This window comes from Camelus bactrianus, chromosome 18 (genome assembly GCF_048773025.1).
Source record: "Camelus bactrianus isolate YW-2024 breed Bactrian camel chromosome 18, ASM4877302v1, whole genome shotgun sequence".
Lineage (NCBI taxonomy): Eukaryota > Metazoa > Chordata > Mammalia > Artiodactyla > Camelidae > Camelus > Camelus bactrianus.
The window spans coordinates 5826353-5845607 of record NC_133556.1 but is presented as its reverse complement, the minus strand read 5'-3'; the positions used below and the strand labels follow the sequence as shown (position 1 = coordinate 5845607).

At 45.1% G+C, this 19255-nt stretch overlaps 1 protein-coding gene across 4 annotated transcripts in view; it reads right to left on the bottom strand.

The window, feature by feature from the left end:
- Window positions 1–12360, bottom strand: part of ZKSCAN1 (zinc finger with KRAB and SCAN domains 1) — a 32950-nt gene extending 20590 nt beyond the window's left edge. For 2 of the 4 annotated variants that reach the window (XM_074345734.1, XM_074345731.1), the window contains exons 1-5: window positions 12202–12360; window positions 4602–5119; window positions 4207–4360; window positions 1994–2085; window positions 1597–1723 (exon numbers count right to left, since the gene is read on the bottom strand). In XM_074345734.1, the coding sequence (XP_074201835.1) occupies window positions 1597–1723; window positions 1994–2085; window positions 4207–4360; window positions 4602–5027 (799 nt within the window). In that variant the 5' untranslated portion in view covers window positions 5028–5119; window positions 12202–12360. The remainder of the gene's footprint in view (window positions 1–1596; window positions 1724–1993; window positions 2086–4206; window positions 4361–4601; window positions 5120–12201) is intronic. The other 2 variants (XM_074345733.1, XM_074345732.1) reach the window with 2 other exon arrangements.
- Window positions 12361–19255: the final 6895 nt, after the last annotated feature.

The following is a 19255-nucleotide window of genomic DNA, read 5'->3' as shown; positions in this document are numbered from 1 at the left end:
ACCTGGCAGGTTACTGGGACCTGGAGACACAGGAAAGAGCGTCTCTCCACTAGGGAGAGCAGCGCAGAGCTGACGGTGCTCAAGTGACAGGGATGAGGGCGAAGACGCTGGCTGGGGCATTAGTAATTGTAATTAAAACCTTCACTGATGGACAACTGAGAATTGCTAAGAACAGAAAATAAACTGAAGACAATTTCGGGGACAGACCATGAAGGATTTTACAAATGCAGGGCTGATCCTCTGATTTTAGCAACCTGCATATTAAAACACCGGAATATTTTTATTGTGGACTGCTGGATTCTGTGTACCATTTTGTTTTTCAGCAGAGACTGAAAACTGTTCAGTAAACATATTTTATATATGTTTACGTTTGTCTAGGAAAAAACCAACTATCCCAAATCTATTCTTGATTTACTTGGCCTTAAGAAACCATTCCAAGTGGGTGTGTTATCCCAAACAGGTCCCTGAAGGCAGCCACTGAAGGAGCTGAGTAACATCCAGCCCCTGACTTCAGTGATGGCATCGCCATAAACACTGACCCGATCACAAGGAAGAGGAAACTGGTCTCCTTCTTCTGAATTCCAAGCCTAAGTCCTTGATGATCTGGATAGTTCCCTGGCTGTTCCCAATGTTTTGTTTTGCTTTTAAGTTAGTACAGGGTGAGTACTACCTGGCTCATAAACACAGATCAAATTTTTGGCTTAATCTTCATCTGGTCCAAAAAGCAAGTACTAGGAAACCAACCACAAACACCAGTTATATCTATGGTTCAAAACAAAACTCAGAGTTTCTGTAGTAACATCCTTTCCTCACAGTTTCCCTTCCTCCCTGGGCAGAAGTCTTAGGAAGTGGCCTTGCCCAGGACAGGACTTATTTAAGAGCTTCCTCCACTAGTCTCCTGGGGGCTGAGATCTTACGGAGACACGTGCACTGCTTGTCAGCTGTGTCACCTTGTCTTGTCTGGCTGAGCCTCTTAGAATGTCACTGTTCATACTACACACTCAGGAGCCAGAGCTCTTCACAGAAGATCGCCATTAGGTTTAGAATCTGGGAAACCTGAGCAGAAGGGAGGTACAGGCACAAGTTCATGGAATCACACAAAGCTGTCTCAGAGCAGCGTTCCCAGGATGCAAGAAGACCGAAAGCCCACGGAAGGATGCTTGGTAGCTGCAGGAACACGTCCCAGGGTAGTATTGGACCAATGATCCGTTCTCACCTGGCCCTCTATACTAGGAAATACAGACACCTCACCCCTTACAAAAGCACTCAAACTGTAATCCACAGGGAAGGAGCAGATCCTCACTGGTGACAGAGTGGTTGAAGAGGTGGAGATTCAGAACACAATAGTATTTCTGCTTTCAAACAGCAAAAACTACCTAGAGGTGAAAAAATCCACCTGAAACCAGCAGTCCCAGTACCAGGCTTTTGGGATTAAACACGAACAGATGTTCTCATTCTCTCTCTGGTCTGAAGAAAGGGGCTCAGTTGTCTCTAAAAGCTTGTCAACACCCAACTGAACACATCAGAGGTCCCACAACTAACCAAAACAAAAGGGCAACACAATCTCATCAGACAGTAATCCTGCATCCGTCTTACCCTGGGAAATCACGTTCCCATAATTCTCCTGCCTGTTGTCCCTACTGGGATTCCTCCGAGCCAGGTTCTGACAGCCCCACTCCTCCAGGATGAGGGACACGGCCATGTCCTCGATCTTCACCATTGCCTGGAATAACATGAGACCCCCACACTCAGTTCCCCAAAGCTCAGGGACAATCCCACTGCCCGAACCTGGAGTCAGGGATGGAGGGACTGCAAACCTACAGGATGCTGGGGAAGAAAAGGTGACCAGGCTGGGCTCCGGCAGACAGGCGGGGAGTGGGGCTACTCTCTGGGCAGAGGGGTTAAGAGCGAGTGCCCTGGGTGAAGACTGCTGAAGAGCTCTGGGAAGAGAGGCAGACAGGGACTCCGGAGGGCAGAGGGGCCCACAGCTCACCTGGGAATCTGCCGTGAATAGTGCAGATGCCATCGCCTGGTCTCTGGGACTCCCCTCGTGATGAGGGGCAGGAACGTGGGTGGCAGGGAGAGCTGGGGGAGGAGAAAGGAGCTGTAAGTGAAGCCAGCTCTGCCCTGGGATCCCCTCAACGAAGGGCCCAGGGGCACTCTCCTTCTTGCATCTGGATGTTTGATGCTCAATATTTAATTACAGAATAGACAACTACAGAGAATATAAGAAAAAAAAAAAGCAAAACCTCTGACTTCCCGAGACCTCTGTTCTTAAGCAGGAGTAATAAGGAGTCATAAAAGGGTCCTTAAAATCACCTGGTCGAAACTCTATTTTAAAGAAGGGAAAACGAAGGCCCCGAGGAGGTAAATGACTTGCCTAGTGTCATACTGTTAAGAACGGCAGAGTTAGAACTGGAACCCACGCTCCTGTCCGCAGCTGCAGAAGGAACAGTGTACCAGGACTTCAGAATCCCGCTTAGTTGTGAAAAATGCAAGTGTTAAAAATCTTTAGTAGTACTGTCTTGAAACACAGGGTAGGAAGTGGGTCTTAGTACTTCTGGGTTAAGTTTTTGCCCTTTTTTGTCCCTCTACTTTTCTCCTTCACTTAGCCACAGTTTTTTTGATAAAATGTGTACATGGTTCACGTGCCGATGAGACATTTACAAGTGTGGAAAGGCATGGGCTGACACTCACCTAATAAAAGACATCTACATTACAGGGTCACGCTAGCTGCAACGTGTAAGAAAAACGGGAAAATTTTTAAACTGCAAAATTAAAATCCTCCCTTGCCAAGTAATGCTAGATTTGGAAACGTTACTGGTGATGATGTTACTGTGCTGCAAAGATACCAGAAAAATGAATTTGAAGTGGAATCACTAAATCTTGTAGCTATTTCAGACCACAGTGATAATGTAAGCTAAAGCACAATGTGCAAAAAGATCAGTACGCAGCTCTTTAACCTTCTGAGGGTTAGGAAGTACTCTGGAAGATGAGCAGCACAAAGGGGACACTGAGAGTAAGTGCACACGCCTCAATTCCCCGAGAACTATTTACCAAGTGACAACTGTATGTGTCCCGGCCTCCAAAACTGTTACTCCGGGAACCTGAAGCCCTAATCCTGGCAATTTAAAACCTTTTAGATTTCCTGATTTCACCCTGCGGAGGGTGCAGAGAGCTCACAAGCCCTCGGAGGACATAACGGGACTGGGCTGACAGCAGTGGATTAAACATCATAGCACACTGGTTTACACAGATTTCTCCAGCATATGAATGCTGGTTATCCTCCCAGAATTCACGGAAGAGAATGCTTCCTTAAGCTCTAATATTCCTACCCTAAATATCATCATATCACAAATACACATTGGCTGAGGAATGTGCCTTTACCAACTCTTGTTGAACAACCATACTTTTAGCATGTTATTTTTTTAAACTCATACTCCATGTACCTACTTTTAAAAATTGGGTAAAGATATTGTGAGTATCTCACTCAAAGGAAAAAAAAGTTAAACTGATTTTTATTTATATGATCCTGAAATGATTGTTTTGGTCTCATGTTCTTCAACCAAAAACAGTTTTTTTCCCCCCCATCCTTTCCCCACTCCTGGAATTTCTGAAAGTAATCTAGGCAAAGAGTGATGTTATACAGTATTTTATACGTTTTACATAAAATGAATTTTAAAATGACCCTTTTAGGAGGGGAGGGTATAGCTCAGTGGTAGAGTGCATGCCTTGCATGCATGAGGTCGTAGGTTCAATCCCCAGTACCCCTATCAAATAAACAAACCTAATTATGTCCCCCTGCAACAAAACAAAACAACAAACAAATGAAGAATGTATAAAAAAAATAAAATGACCCTTTTAGAGATAATTTATGACACACTAGAGTATTGTATATATATATCATCTCTTCCCAGCACTTTCCTGTGGAAAAAAATCTGCTAGACATCCAGAATGCTAATAATTCAATAAATAATACAATGTTCACCCAAGTTCATTATGCACATTTCATCTACTTCCTCAGTAACATTACTTAACTCCTGAAATTGGTCTGTAAGTTATATTTCCTCTGATATTTAGTAATAATGACAATAGAAACCAACATGCTTCTTTATTACAGGCACTTCGCAACACAGAGAGGTCACCCCCATCCCATATAGTCTGCTCCGCCCGCCCCTCTGCCCCGTGTGAAACCTTGCTTCTTACCCCGTGGTTGTAGGAGGCGGGGTTTCCGAGACGAATGTCTGAAATGGGACTGGGTAGCCTCATGATGAAGGTCAAAGCTGGAGGACTCCTGTACTGGATCCAGAGGCACCATCCCCCTCGCGAGCATCTCAGGTCCATGAACTTGACCTGGGACCTGAGGACAAACAGGTTAGGCTTGTGGGTAAATTACTTTTTAAACAGGAATTTAAGCAAATGAAGGGATAAGTGTACCAGTGGGTGCCGAAGGGAGAGGGCGGAACACTTTTCAATATCGAAGCAGAGCAGGATAAAAGCACCACAGAAACCATCAGAACCTGCTTTAAATCAGTAACCTCTTTGCTCCGGTCTCAAAGTCCACGCGATGCTCACACATAACAGGTTTCACCCCTCCTTACCTGCTGCCCTGACAGATCAAGCTCCAAATCTTCCAGAAGGGTCACAGCCTCCTCCCCACTATCAGGACGGTACTCCTGCAGCCAGACTTGGAGCTCCTTGGGCAGAATGGAAAGGAACTGCTCCAGCACCAGCAGCTCCAGGATCTGCTCCTTGGTGTTTATCTCTGGTCGGAGCCACTGGTGACAAAGTTCCTTCAGTCGACTCAGAGCCTCTCGAGGCCCAAAAGTGTTCTGGTAACAGAAGTGCCTAAAACGCTGGCGGAATATCTCTGGGTCGGGAGGAGGAGACTCCTGCAGGCTGGCGTCCTGCCCCCACATGTGCTCTTCCTCATCCTCCTCCTCTACCTTCACTATCACGATCCCGTCCTTCTCCTGGGCAGCCTGGGGGGACAGACCAGTGGCTTCCCTCGACTCAGCTGTCATCATTCAGGCTCAGGGACCTGACCTGATCTGAACAGGACGTGCGCTCTCCTTTCTGTCCCAGGAGATGTCTTCTGATACCTGTTTCCACGCTCTTCCTGAAGTAGTAAGAAACAGTTATGAGTGCCTTTATGAAGTGACCCGCGCTGTTAACACTTCATACGAGAGGCATCAAGGCACTAAGAATGCTTCTGAAGAGGAAAGGAAAGGAAAAAAGCCTCCAAGCCGCACTCTTTTCACTGTCACTTCACACACTAAGGTTTGCAAACAAACCTCCAACTGGTGGGTTCCACCCTCAGGGTGTCTGCCTGAGTTGAAGCGCCTTCCCTCCAGGTGGGGGGCAGGTGATGACATCATGTGTTTACAAGCTTAGCCCAGTGAGCTGAAGGTCAGCAGGCTGCCAGGGACTAGGTTTCACGCAGCACCGGCACCCATCTCCTGTCCTCCCAGGACTACCACAATCCAGGCCAGCACCTTCTCACAGAGGACACAGCCGAGGCTTAGACAACGGACAGCGACGTGCTCAGGAGCAGGGGGCTACCCACCTAGCGGAGTCAACAGTGGAGGCAAATTTGAAGCCCCGGGCTTGCTTGTCAACCATCTAGCTATTTTTATTATCTTTATGGGTGCCTTGGTCAGTACAAAATGATCCACTTTGGATACAGAAAGAAAGAGTCAGAATGTCTATTTGTATTTTAAAATTGAGAGAAAATAAACCATATTTAATGTGCAAAGTGACACTAATGAGCTCATTTGGTTCAAATGCTCAACTGTCGCACATCACACAGGAGACAAGCAATGGAGGGGAACTAGCAAAATGGGTCAAGTGATACAAACTTCTAGCTATAAAATAAGTCCTGAGGATGTAACGTACAGCATGGTGACTACAGTGAATAATTCTGTATTGCTTATTTGAAAGTTGCTAAGAGAATAGTTCTTAAAAATTCTCATTGAAGGAAAAAAAGTTTCATAACTCTGGTTACAGATGTTAACTAGATTTGTGATGATCTCTTTACAATATATACAAATATTGAATCATTATGTTGTACACCTGAAACTAATATAATGTTCTGTCAATTCTATCTTAAAAAAAAAAAAAAGAAAAAGAGAGACAAGTAGTTTTAAAGATTCTTGCGGAGAAACTAGGTTTAGGGGAAATACTAATGATGGAAACACACAAACAAGAAAATGGCACAGCTGACGCTTCTATCCAGAGAAATTTTTTACTCAGCCAGATTAGCAGGTAAAAACTAATGCTGATCTATATCAACCAAGAAGTCAACCGATCAGTGAGAAAGTAGCAGCTAAAAAAAAAAAAAAAAATTTGAGGAAAGAACTATTATGAGAACAGATGTGTGTTATTACATAATTTTAACTGCCCAAAATGATATTAAGTATCCTGGAAAATCCTAATTACCTACACATTTAAAAAACTTGGAAACATTTCCTAGTATGTTTTAAAATCTTTCAAATGAAGAATTTTAGTGGGTCTTAAACCTATCTGTTAAAATGATAAAACATCTTTTGATTAGTTTGTAAGAACAGCTGATTTAAGGGCATGGAAAGTGGAAATGTACTAGCATACTTGGTGGAAGGATCAGCCATGAGTTACTAAGCAGAGTCAACAATGTGTTTCTTCCGTCTGAATTGACAAACCCTTGTGAAGCATCTTTTTCACCTCTACCGCCATCAAAATTAAGCATCAAGTTCATGTTTCAGAGGCAGTGCATCCAACTGTTGTAGCACAATGAGATAAGCCAAGAGTTTTAAGCGAGCAAAGCATTTTTAATTACATGGCTCTCACTAAAAAATTGTTAGTAATTTTGGTGGAAAAGGGATCATGTACATTTAAAGCACAAAAATTATTTTCAAATAGCACAGCTGAATGCATTTTTCATTGTACAAAACACTGGTATAACAGTACATGTCTGTAATTTTTGTAAATAGATTTTATTGATAGGAACGTGTAACCAGAAAACTTTGGTGATGGCTGTTTTAATCACAAAGAACATGATTTTAATCTGAGATTTATCACAGGAATACTTTCTTTCTCTTTTTTTGGTCCTTAATAAAGAACAAAAATCCTTATATAGCAGTCTATAATAACAATAAAGGACATTATATTCAAAAAGGCTTTCTGCGTAAATGTAAAAAGAATGTAGGAATTAAGTCACTTCTCCAGTTACTTTAAACTGGTAAAAGTCCTGTTGCAAACTATCTTCTAGCCCTTCCTGCTGACTCCTTCAGATTTACTTTGCACCTCTCCCTCCTTGCTGCGGGTAATAGATTTTGTTTTTCAACTTCAGAGCAGCTTTATCTGTAAAGTCCTTACAGCTACAATTATGCAATTTCCTAAGCACTTCTGCAGATCTACAACATGCAAGGGGTCCCGCTCGACTGACGAATAGAAAGACGAGGAGCACGATTCCTATTTTTACACAAATAATTATAGTACAAAGCAGATGTGCCAACGGTTCTAAGGAGGTTTCAACACCTCCACAGAGTGCTGGAGGGGCCCTGAGAAGTAACTGACAGCTAAAACGGCAGCTTCTGGGACCCCCCTTCGCCCCCCTCAGAACAGCCACAGTCAGAAAGGACCTCGAGAGGAAAAGGCCACAAGTAGGGAGCCCAAGAGACCCCTCCTTCGGCTAGCGTTTTCCCAAAGGGAGGCTAAATGGTTCCTATGAGCCTTAGTTTCCCTCATTTCATTCTGAGAAGTGAAAAGAAAGACTATCTTGCCCTGCTACGCGGCCCACGATTATTTCCCACCGCCCTAACTCAGGCTCCACATCTCCTGCCTAGACTAGTGCATAGCCCCATATGGTTTCTCTAGCTCCAATTTCTCCCTGTTCAAAATGAACAACATGCCAAGGTCAACCCAGTACTGCCAAAGTACGCTTCTGGTCCTTCCCTCCTTCCCCTCGGTTACTCTCAATGGGCCCTTGGTATCCACCAGTTGAGCCTTCAAACACCACACCCGACTCTGCTCTTCCACTTTTACCTCCTGTTACTTTTCTCATGCGTGAGCCCCTATGTTTCAGCCTGTCTGGCCCATTAATGTTCCCCAAGCGTAGGGTGTGACTTTCCATCTTCACCCGTTCGCTGTGAACAATCTCGCACCTCTAACAACTCTATTGGTCAAATTTCTACTCGCCCTTCAAGATGTACGTCTCCTGACATTACAAGTTAAATAAGATACCTTCCTCCTTTGAACACCCTCAGTCTTTTCTCTGTTCCTATCTTAGGGAACTTACACTCTCCTCGTGTTATCTTTACTTGAGCTGCAGTTCCTACCGCTGCCTCCCAAGTAAATCTTAAGCCTCTCAAGGACAAGGACTCTGGTCTTCTTTGTACTTATTTCCTAGAGAACTGAACAGACTTTAATTGTGTTACACTGAACAGAAGAATAAGAATTATTCAAACTATTACAGCCCCCCTACCATCTTCTTATTTAGTGGCAATTAGTGGTCAGATAGTCTACTAACATCTCCATCACTCAGGCTCAGAATCTCACCTTCCCTGACTCCTCTCTCCTCACACGCATTGACTCCAAGCACCAGAGAGAAGTAATGCTTTGTTCACACTTATTTTTCTATCTAGTCCTTGAAGTCCAGCTGCTTCTCTTTGGTTCCCTGCCTTCACTTTCTCCCTCCCCTCCCCCTCACAATTCGTCTCCCACCTTACTCTCAGATTCTTCCTAAAACTCTATCGCCCTGCAGTCACCTACTCCCAGCACCTGGTCCCAGTGTCCCCTCAAGCTTCAGTTCCCATCAATTTCTCCCCCTCCCCTGCATGAACCCTCTCCATCCTGGGTTGGATGAGTCTACTCAGCATTTACAAAACAGGCCTTCTATTTTGATCAGTCCTTTTCTCACATCACACTCAATGCCTGGGATTTTCTTCCCAGTCTTCTCTGCCTTTTCAAATCCTACTTATTCTTCAGAGTTAAGCTAAAATTCCATTTGCCCCTCATTGGTTCAATTCAAGAAGTCTCTAGTAGGCATAACAGCACAAACCAATGTTTACTGAGTGTTTTCTATGTACTTGTCATTAGGTACGACTATCATCTCACTTTATGAAAAACCAAGGTTTACAGATGTTAAATAACATACCCAAGGTCACAGAGCAATTAAATGACAGAGCCAGGATTTGGAATTAGGTCTGTGGGACCCTTCAGTTTACGCTCCAACCACCATACCAAACACGTGGGTAAGAGAGGGCTTCTGTGAACACACAGATTCTTTCTAAGAGGAAGGCCTATGAAGGATGACCCCTCAGCAAAGGGCCTCATCTGCCAACCACTGCTTTCACTGCAGAGCTGGGCGAGTTAAGAGACAGAGCAGGAGACGCAAGTGGGTATCATCTAAACTCTAACCAGGTGGGACCTTCAAACGGGACACCTGACCAGTGCCAGGGAGCCAGTCTAGCACCAGGAGTCTCCATGAAGATACTGCTCTGTCTCAGGTATATTAAGGAGAATACAGGAAAGGAATCTTGATTTTGTGCCCACACCTCGGCCAGAGCTTTAAAGAGCAGGAAACCCCTTGGGTCAGTGGGATTCAACAGGAAGAGATCCTGAGGAGAAAGTGAGCCCCAAAGGGACAGAGAAGAGGGCACGGGGACATCCTCTCCTCCCCCAATTGTGACAGGTCCTCCCCTCATCCCCCAACACTTCTCTGCTCCTACTCTGGGCAAGAGAAAAGCCACAACAGCAGTGGAAGGGTGGGGTTTTATTTCAGGTTTCAGATCACCTGAGCACACACTCTCTTCTCTCTAAACTCCCAGCCCTAATGGTCTCCACCAAGCATTTGCTATGAAGTTCTTACACTGGTTCTTTCTCTGTAATTTAATTTTTCATGCCATCCTCTTCAACTGGATTATTGTTAAGGGTACGCTTCTCTGTACCTCTTAGACCACTTAGTATGACCCCTTGCGAGTATTAATTTTTTAAAAAGACTTGACTGAATTTTAATAGTGTTACTCTTTTTTGCCCATGCATACAACTTTCAATGTTGCCCTCAAATTACAGGCAATTTAGAAGAGTTTTATTAAACTGCAAAACCACTTCCCAGCTGATCTTAGGTTAATCTATGTACAGATGTTTCCTTATCTGTACGATGGGGTTAAAAACAGTATTTATCTCATAGAGTAGCTGTGAGAATTACTGAGTCAACATATATAAAGCACTTAAAACAGTGTCTGGCATCTAGTAGGCACTAGAGAAGTGTTTTAATTTTTCTCAATGAACTTAAGAAATGTAACTGTACTTTCCAATTTTCAGCCTGCTTAAAAATTTAAGTGATGGGAGAAATCCTGTAATAGTGAAAGCAGCACACGTTGGAACACCTGAATTCTTGTCTCCCACGAATAAGGTACACATCCCTGGGTGAGTTATTTAATCTCTCTGACACCCAGTATCTCTACCTGTCATATGGGGAGGTGGGCACAGAGGGGGAGAAAACTACTTCCAGGGTCCCTCTGGGCTGAAAAACCATTCAACACACTATCTGATTTAGATAAGATTAACCCCAGAAACTGGTTCTCACCAAAGGCAAATACGAAAGATTTTCTTACAAAAAAGGCTTGGAGTTACAAGTGCAGTTTATTCCAAAGGCTATTTTCCAAACAGGCTGGTCTCTTTTCCAGGGTGTAGCCTTGAAAAGCTGAAACAAACTGCCTCCCTCTCATTTTTGAATAGAGCTCCAAAACGTTTTAAAACATGAAAGAGCTACCTTTAAAAGACAGCTGGCTACCCAAAGAAATACTGATACTATCTCAGAATGCAAAGGTGAGATTTAACATAACGGTCATCTGCCTTTAGATACAATATAAAGTCAGAGATGTAAATGCTTAGATCAAGAAGAGAATGAGCAAAAGACTATATCGTATTAAGTAGCCAGCTTCCCTGTTTATTTTTTAAGATTGGTGAAAACTGCCTAAAATAATGAACAAGAATCTTAGTAATTCAGAGACAACACAAACTTGGAGAAACATTCTGGGGCAAATCATCATTTTGGTTCACTATGTAATAAAGTTATTTCTTCACATTTGGTTAGCAAATACAGCAACAGTGCTTTGTTGACTGGTTACGATGAAATCGCCACAATTCAATTCAACAAGTATTAATTGACCACCTCCAATCCGCCTAGCATTGGTCTGTACAATAAATGCTTTCTTTGGTCCCAGGCCATGTAACAGCCACTCTCTAGAATGAAAGTATCTTATTGTGTACTGGTGGCACTGCAGCAAAGGGAGGGGAGGGGGGCAGTGTCAGGCTGAACTGTAGCCGAATTCTTCAGTTACATGGACCAAATCGAATCATCTCAAAATTGGAAGGGCTTTTTGAGAAAACCCAGTTAAACTTTATTTTTGACAAAACAGACTTGGCGGAAGTGTCTTGTCTAATTATCCAAGGTCACTCAGTTAATCAGTCTCCTAACCGCCCGGCAATTTCCACAAATTCCCTTCACTCTTCACCCATTCCAAGTCAAGCACAGTAACTACTTCCCAGAAATGAAAAATCCACCTGATCTTCCGGACAGCTCGTTCTCAAACGCCTTCGAAATATTCCATAAAGCTTAAAGAGTGGGACATACGTTATCTCTACTAGATCCCAGTGACTTCTTTATCCACTCTGACTAGGCTTCACTCTTTAACCACCGCTTGAGGGTGGGGTGCGGGGGAAGCAGGTGATCAGGAAACACGTATGCGACACCTCGAAACGTGTCCATATCTCGGCCTTCCGCATTTTTCACCTCGAGGTCCTACAAGGACCCCGAAAAAACTCTTTCACTGGAATCAAAGCAAATGGCGACGAAGGCAGGGCAGAAAAATCAGACAGGGGTTTGGTTCGCTAGCGACCGGGTTCTCAGAAACGTCCAGCGACGATGACGACACCGCAGGCCAGGGGCCCGCAGACGGCCTCTCCCCAGGTCTCCCAGGACCCCCAGCCAAGGACCGTCGCCACCTCCCGACCTGGACCCGGGGAGGAGTAGGAACGTCTCCCCGGGGAACGGCGCTGCCTACGGCCGGGACTGCGAAGGGGTCGGGGGCACGGACTCGCTTCACGCTGTGCCCGGGCCGCCCGGAGGGGACCCCGGGGCCGCAGCTGCAGAGCCCACCCCACGCACACGCCCCTGCGGCCCCACCCGTCCCCCCAGAGGCCGGCCCCAAGTCTCACCGTGAGCCCCGGGAGCGGCCTGGGGGCGCTGGGCGAGCAAGGGGAGCTGACTCTGGGGCTCAGGCCGGCCGAAGGGCGCCGCACACGGACCTGGGCCCTCCCGACGCCTCGACACAGACACAATGAGTCACAAAGGCCGGAAGTGTGTCAACACCTCGCCTTCCGGGACTGCGCCACACTTCCGCGTCCTCTCTAGGAGCGCGGGAGGATTCGGCGTCTCGGTTGCAGAACGCCGGCCCCGGCCCATCCCCTGCAGTGGTCAAGCCTCCCCCTTTGGGGTTCCCTCCCTCAGCCTGTGCGCCCCGAATTAAGGCTGGGAAGGAAGGAGGAGGGGATTCAGACTTTCCGGGATACAGACAGACTGTCCAGCACAGGCACCAGTCCATCTAATAATTCGATTTCTCCTGTCTCTTCCACCTCGGGCAGCCCTTGTAGTAATTACAGTTATTATCCAGCAATAATAATACTTAGTAATTATATGTCTGTGGGAGAGGAGCTGAAAGAAGGGTGTAGACAGAGGAAGATCAGAGTGAAGCCAGGGGTGGCTGGTTTCATAACCCTGCCGTGTAGTTTCTCTCGGGCCCTGGCGATGTCTGCCAATTGAGTGGGTGGTATTTTCAAATACTTGGCCTGTGGACAAAGGACGTCTTTCCACAACCAAGCTAGTTCTAAGGTTCTGTGTTTTGCTCATGTGACATATGCTATTATAGCAGTTTAAAAGTTTTCAGAGTAACAGCAGACGCTTTTGCCTTACCTACAATTATGGCCTTCCCTTTTAACTGGCCTGATACAGCGGAACCAACACTCCACCTTCTGTGCCAGGGTCACCACGGGCTTTATGGTTGTGACTTTGCTCTGTGTTCCAAGGCACATTCATGGCAGGGACTGAACTTAGTAGCTTGGTTGCAGGACTCCTATTGCTTGGAAGAGATTACTTAAAAAAAAATAATCTTGAAAACTGAAAGGCAATTACAGTATCATTAAATGACAATTGCAAAATGGAGAAAAAGAATCCCCTGTAATCCCTCCACCCTAACTCGACTATGATGGCTTCAATTTATCCCTTTCCTGTTTTCGTATGTATATGTTTTTATTTATTATTTTAGACATGGTTCAAAACTATGGTTGTATGCTTGAAGAACCTGCCACATTCATGTTGTGTGACCACTATTTGGACCCAGGCCAATGGGCTCAGGTTTGGGCACCTGATGGGAGCACAGCTTATAAAATATACATATGCTGGCCAGTGGATAATGGACATGGTCTGGTCTGAGAGCTCTGACTAATGGAACAGTAGGGAACTTAAGCAATCAGATCTCTTTTCTTGGGACATTTAAATGTGAGACACACAGAAAACTGGGGTGAAGCAGAAATCAGTAAGCAGAAGTCATTAGGTGATAGAAGCCACGGAGGTCATGAGTAAGCTGAGGTTTGAGTAGAGAGAAAAACCAACCGAGCTAGAGAAACAAAGAGGCTGGCGCATCCCATGGCAGAGGTCACAGAAGGGAGCCCAGCCACCTTGAACTGACGGCCCACAGCCTAATGAGATGACAGCCTGAATAACCTCCAGGCCCCAAACAAGGTTTTATTCTCTGCATCACTTGACTTGGCTGCAGCTGCCATTTTACCCTGTCTCCTGACTTCCGCGTGTGTCCTTACAATAAATCCTTCACCAGCAAAAGTCTCACTTTGTTCCTTGCCACCTGGGAAAGCCCGATGTGACTGATGTGAAATCACGTGTACTACTTCAAAATGCTTAATATCAGGCCATTGACATTCAAAATTTTCCTACACTTCCTCTGTTTCCAGACACGTCGAATATTTCCAAAGTTCTGCGACGTTAAGAAATATTTAAATGAAGATTTTTGTGCAAATGTCTTTTGGATTATTTAATTAGGACAGATTCTGACAAGTGGGTTTACTAATTTAATAGTATGAGCTTTAAAAACATATATACTACCATTATTTACAAATTGCCAAGATATGGAAGCAATCTAAGTGTCCATTAACAGATGAATGCATTAAGAAGATGTGATAACATATATATATGTATGTATACACACACACACACATACATACATACAATGGAATACCACTCAGCCATAAAAAAGAATTAAATTTTGCCATTTGCAACATCATGGATGGACTTGGAGGGTATTATGCTTAGTGAAATAAGTCGGACAGAGAAAGACAAATACCATATGATATCACTTACATGTGAAATCTAAAAAATACAACAAGTTAACTAGTGAATATAACAAAAAAGACACAGACTCACAGATAAAGAGAATAAACTAGTGGGGACTTTATAGATACAGAAAACTTACCAACGGTGAGAAGGAAGGGGGAGGGACAATGTTAGGTGTGGAGGTTAAGAGGTACAAACTACTATAAATAAAATAAGCCTCAAGGATATACTGTACAGCAGAGGGACTAGAACCAATATTTTATATTAACTATACATGGAGTATAACCTTCAAAAATTGTGAATCACTCTACTGTACACTTGTAAATTATATAATATTGTACATCAACAATACTTCAATAAAAAAAATATAGCCATATTTCTTCGCCAAAGAGGTTCAGTTCTTATCTTTATCTTGCAGCAAAGTTAATTACACCAGAAGGGTAGCAAATGTCCTTCCATTAACCTTACTTAACCTCTTGGGTCACATCGGAGTTATGGCAGAACTTACTTATTTACTCATAGCCATTTATCATCTATTATGTATCAAGGATTAATTTTGGAGGATACAAAAGTGATAAAGCACTGGTCTTCAAGCAATTTATTTATTTATTAAAAAATTTTAAAATCGAAGTATAGTCACTCACAATGTGTCAATCTCTGGTGTACAGCAAAATGCCCCAGTCATGCATATACACACATACATTTATTTTCATTTTCTTTCAAGCAATTTATAGTCTGGTGAGTACAGCAGACCAATGTGTGGGTCACCAAAATACAAAGTGAACTGCTGCATATATCCAGAGCCACATAAATAAACCTGGCCCGGCTGCAGGTTTCCCAGGGCACAATTAAGGGTTCCATGGGGCCCCACTCCTGAAGGGTGCTCGCCGGTAGCAGGAAAAGGGTTGCCTCAAGCTTGCTCTAAGGTCAGCTGTGTTGCCCTTTCCCCTCCTGCTGCCCCAGCCTGCTGCTGTCTACTCTGGGTCCCCTGGTTTGGAACAGCCTGTTCTTCAGTTTCTGGATTTATGAAAGGTCCGTAACACATGACTGTTGTGTCCAATAGATTTCATCCTCAGTTTCTGAATCAATGAAAACGATTGTAACAGTGCAGACTGGAATCAAACTCAAGGTTTTCAACATTGGCAGCCATCTCAGCCATCAGGAATTTATACCTGCACAGCTCTCTAGAGCTTGGCCCCCTTTCAAGCCCTCTGTTTCATCCAGATCCTTCCTCACATCTTTCTTCTGTGATCCTAACGATCTCTTGGAGCTTATTCTATTGAACGTTGATTCCTCTTTATGTATGTCTGATGCAGGAAAATGGGGCATGAGAGGATGGTCATGTCCAAGGTCTTGGTCGTGGTCTTTCAGAAGAGAGAGAGGGAGAGGGAGAGAGAAAACCAAGGGGTGTGGGGTTGCTAGTTTTTATAGGCTGGTAACTTCATATGCTAACAAGTGGGAGGATTATTCCAAATACTTTGGGGAAGGGGCTGGGATTCCCAGGAATTTGCCGTCACTCACTCTTTGGTCTTTTACAGCCAGCCTCAGAACTGTCATGGCACCTGTGCGAGTGCCATTTAGCATGCTAATGTATTACAGTGAGTGTATATTGAAGCTCGAGATCTACTGGGAGTTCAATCTTCCGCCATCTTGGTGCTAACTGCTGTGTTATTCTTTTAAGGGTTGTGCCCTGCCCCCTTCCCTCCTGTCTCATGTCCATCGGCCCTACCCCCAAATGCCCCCAGGTGCCAGGCAGCCAGTGGCTGGGATAAATTTGTTACCTGAGTGTGAAGTGGGTCTATGGGTAACTGCCCACCTGTTGAGCACAGGCCCTAGACGAGAGAGGTGATCACTCAGCGGGCTGCTGTTGCTGGGTGTGGACTCAGAATTACCAGAAAGGCTGATTTTTCCAAGGGGAAAAGAGAAGTGGGATGTTTCAACGAAGTGTCTCAATTTTCATGTGGTACTTAGCCAACAAACATGGGGCACACTTTGCACAGGGCATGTACCCATGCCCCCTCTGAGTTGGGTGTAGATAGATTTGCATGTAGGTGGCCATGTGTTACCTCTTGTCTAAGGAGCCCTATGGCCGAGGGGCCTCCCTTTCCTTAGATAAATTTCCTGGAGGGGTTTTCCTGAACAAAAAGCCATCTGCTCCGAGAAGTGAATGCTGGTCCTCCCCAACAGTATGGAAGCACTGGTGCAATTCCGCCCCATTCAGAAAATAGTCTTTCTTTGCATCACATGAGGAAATTGTACATCCTGGAGGTGGACTATCAGGCTTTCTGTGAAGGATATTGATGGTTGCAGCTGGTTGTTCTTAACCCTTGACATCACTGTCTTAGACCAGAACCAACCTTCCTGACTTTTTGTGGCCCTCTGCACACGGGGAGGGTGATGATCGTGAACAAACTCTCACGGAGTCTGCAAGCTGCCCTGCTTTTGGATGGCGGGGATGGAAGAAAGCCACAAAGGCGCCCTTGGATGGGTCTACCTGAGGAGACCTCAGTCAAGTCCTAGTCCACTTTCTGATTTGTGTGACCCCAAATCTCATGTCTTCCAGCGGCAGTAGGTCACGAAGAAAATGAAAAAAATGTAGTCCCCTTTCCACCATCCAGGACAAGATGAGCCAGCACTTGGGAAAGCTTCTGAGAAGTGCTACTCAAATATTGACTTGTACCGTGGTCAAGTAGGTTTCACTGAGACAAGCCTGTGTGAAGCACCTGTCAGGGGTGTGTGATGAGGGAAAGGGTGGAGACAGGGTGGGTGAATAACAGAAAAACCTTTCTCTTGCCCAAAGAGATGGAAAACATTTCCAGAAACCATAAGGAATTAAGAAACCCAGCTTGGAAGAGAAAATACATAAGCTTTGAATTTTTTTCCTGCTACGTCTGGTGGCTGCATATGAAGGACAGCAAAGCACACGATCCACTTGATTCTTAGGGTCAGACTGGGGTTTAAATCTTTGCTGAAATACTAACTCGCTGTGTGAGTTTGGGCAGTTAGTTAACCTCTCTGAGTTTCTGTGTCGTGGGTTGATTTGTGTCCTCCCAAAAGGTATGCTGGAGTCTTAGCCCCCACTACATCAGAACGTGACCTTTGGTGGTAGGGTCTTTAAAGAGGTGATTAAACTAAAATGAGGTCATGCGGGTGGGCCTTACTCCCATAGGACTGGTGTCCTTAAAAGAAGGAGAGAGTGGGACACAAACAAAGGGAAGACCACGTGAGGACACAGGGAGATGATGGCTGTCTACAAGCCAAGGAGAGAGGTGTCAAAAAGAACCAACCGCGCCAACACTTTGGTCTTGGACTTCCCGCCTCCAGAACGACGAGACAGTACATGTTTATTGTGTGAGGTGTGAGCCCCCCAGGGGCGTGGTGCTTTGTTATGGCAGCCCTAGTGGCTACAGTTCCTCAGTGACAAACTGGGCTCAGTGGTGCCTACTGCCAGGCGACTGTTGAGGGTAACATAGGTCTGGCTGTTGAGGAAGGGACACCTTGGTTCTCACCTGAATCCACTTTGGGATTCAGGCATGTCTGGGCCTTTGGAACTGGAGGAATGTGTCCTCTGCAAGTTTATTTGCACGAAGGTTTGCGAAGCCTCCTGAGACAGGGTCCGCCTCACCAGAGAGGCTGGCAGACAAGTCCTGCTCGGTGACGAGGCTTCAGTCTTCCGATGGGACTGCCCTTCTGGGCATGGCATGATGCTGCCTCTCAGCCTTATCCTGGAGCTAACTCCCCGTGGTCTCCTCCAGTCTCACAGCCCTTAGGGCATATACGTAGTAATAAAACCAGATTAAGCAGTTTCACTGAATGCTAGTGTGACTGGCCTGTCAGCCAACTTCTGCTGGCAGATTCCCAGACGTAGTTTCTAGAAGCCTTTCTCTGGGGCAAATCGGTTTCTGTGTTAGTTTCCTATTAGTGCTATGATAAATAATAGCAAATTTAGTGTTTTAAACAATACAAATTAATGTTCTTAAAATTCTGGAGGTCAGAAGTCTGAATTGAGTCTTACAGGGCTAAAATCAAGATGTCAGCAGGGCTGCGTTCCTGCTGGAGGCTTGAGGGGAGAATCCATCTCCTGTTCTTTCTATCTTTCACAGGCCACCTGCATTCCTTGGTTTGTGGTCCCTTGCCACTATCTTCAAACCCAGTAGCATAGCATCTTCAAATCTCTATCCTTCTCTCTCTGACCTCTACTTCCACCCTCACATCCTTACTCTCTGACTCTAAGCCTTCTGCCTCCCTCTTACAAGGCCCCTTGTTATTACATCAAGACCCCTCACCTTGAGATCCCTGATTTAATCATACCTGCAAAGTCTTTTTTTTTTTTTACACCACAAAAGAGAACATATTTACAGGTTTCAAGATCAGGACATAGATATTTGGCTGTGGGGGGGTTGTTCTGCCCACTAGTTTCCTGAGGGAAGAAACCTTCAAACCCTCGCTGTGGGCTGGACATCCAGCTCCCAGATCCTGGGCATCTGTGGACCTGGACCCCCGGGCCATTGCTTCAGCACCAGCTGTCAGCTCACAATCACCAACACCAAAGCTGTTGCTGCTGCCACTACCCCGCAGGAAATGACACCAGAGTCACCTGTTGGCAAAGGAGTCTGGAAAATGTAATTTACACAGTCCCAGATGTTTTCAATACAGAATGAAACCCAGAAGGGAGAGAATCAACCTGGGAGCTGAGAGCAAACAGGCAGAGTCCACCACACTCATTCTCACGGTCCATCCAGATTTAACTTCCACACGTCCACAGTAACAACAAAACATGTTACACTTTCCCTTAAGATGACGCAACAGTCCCTCATATGAATGAGATGCTTTCGCCCTTTTCCACAAAGCCCTGTCAGTCACTGT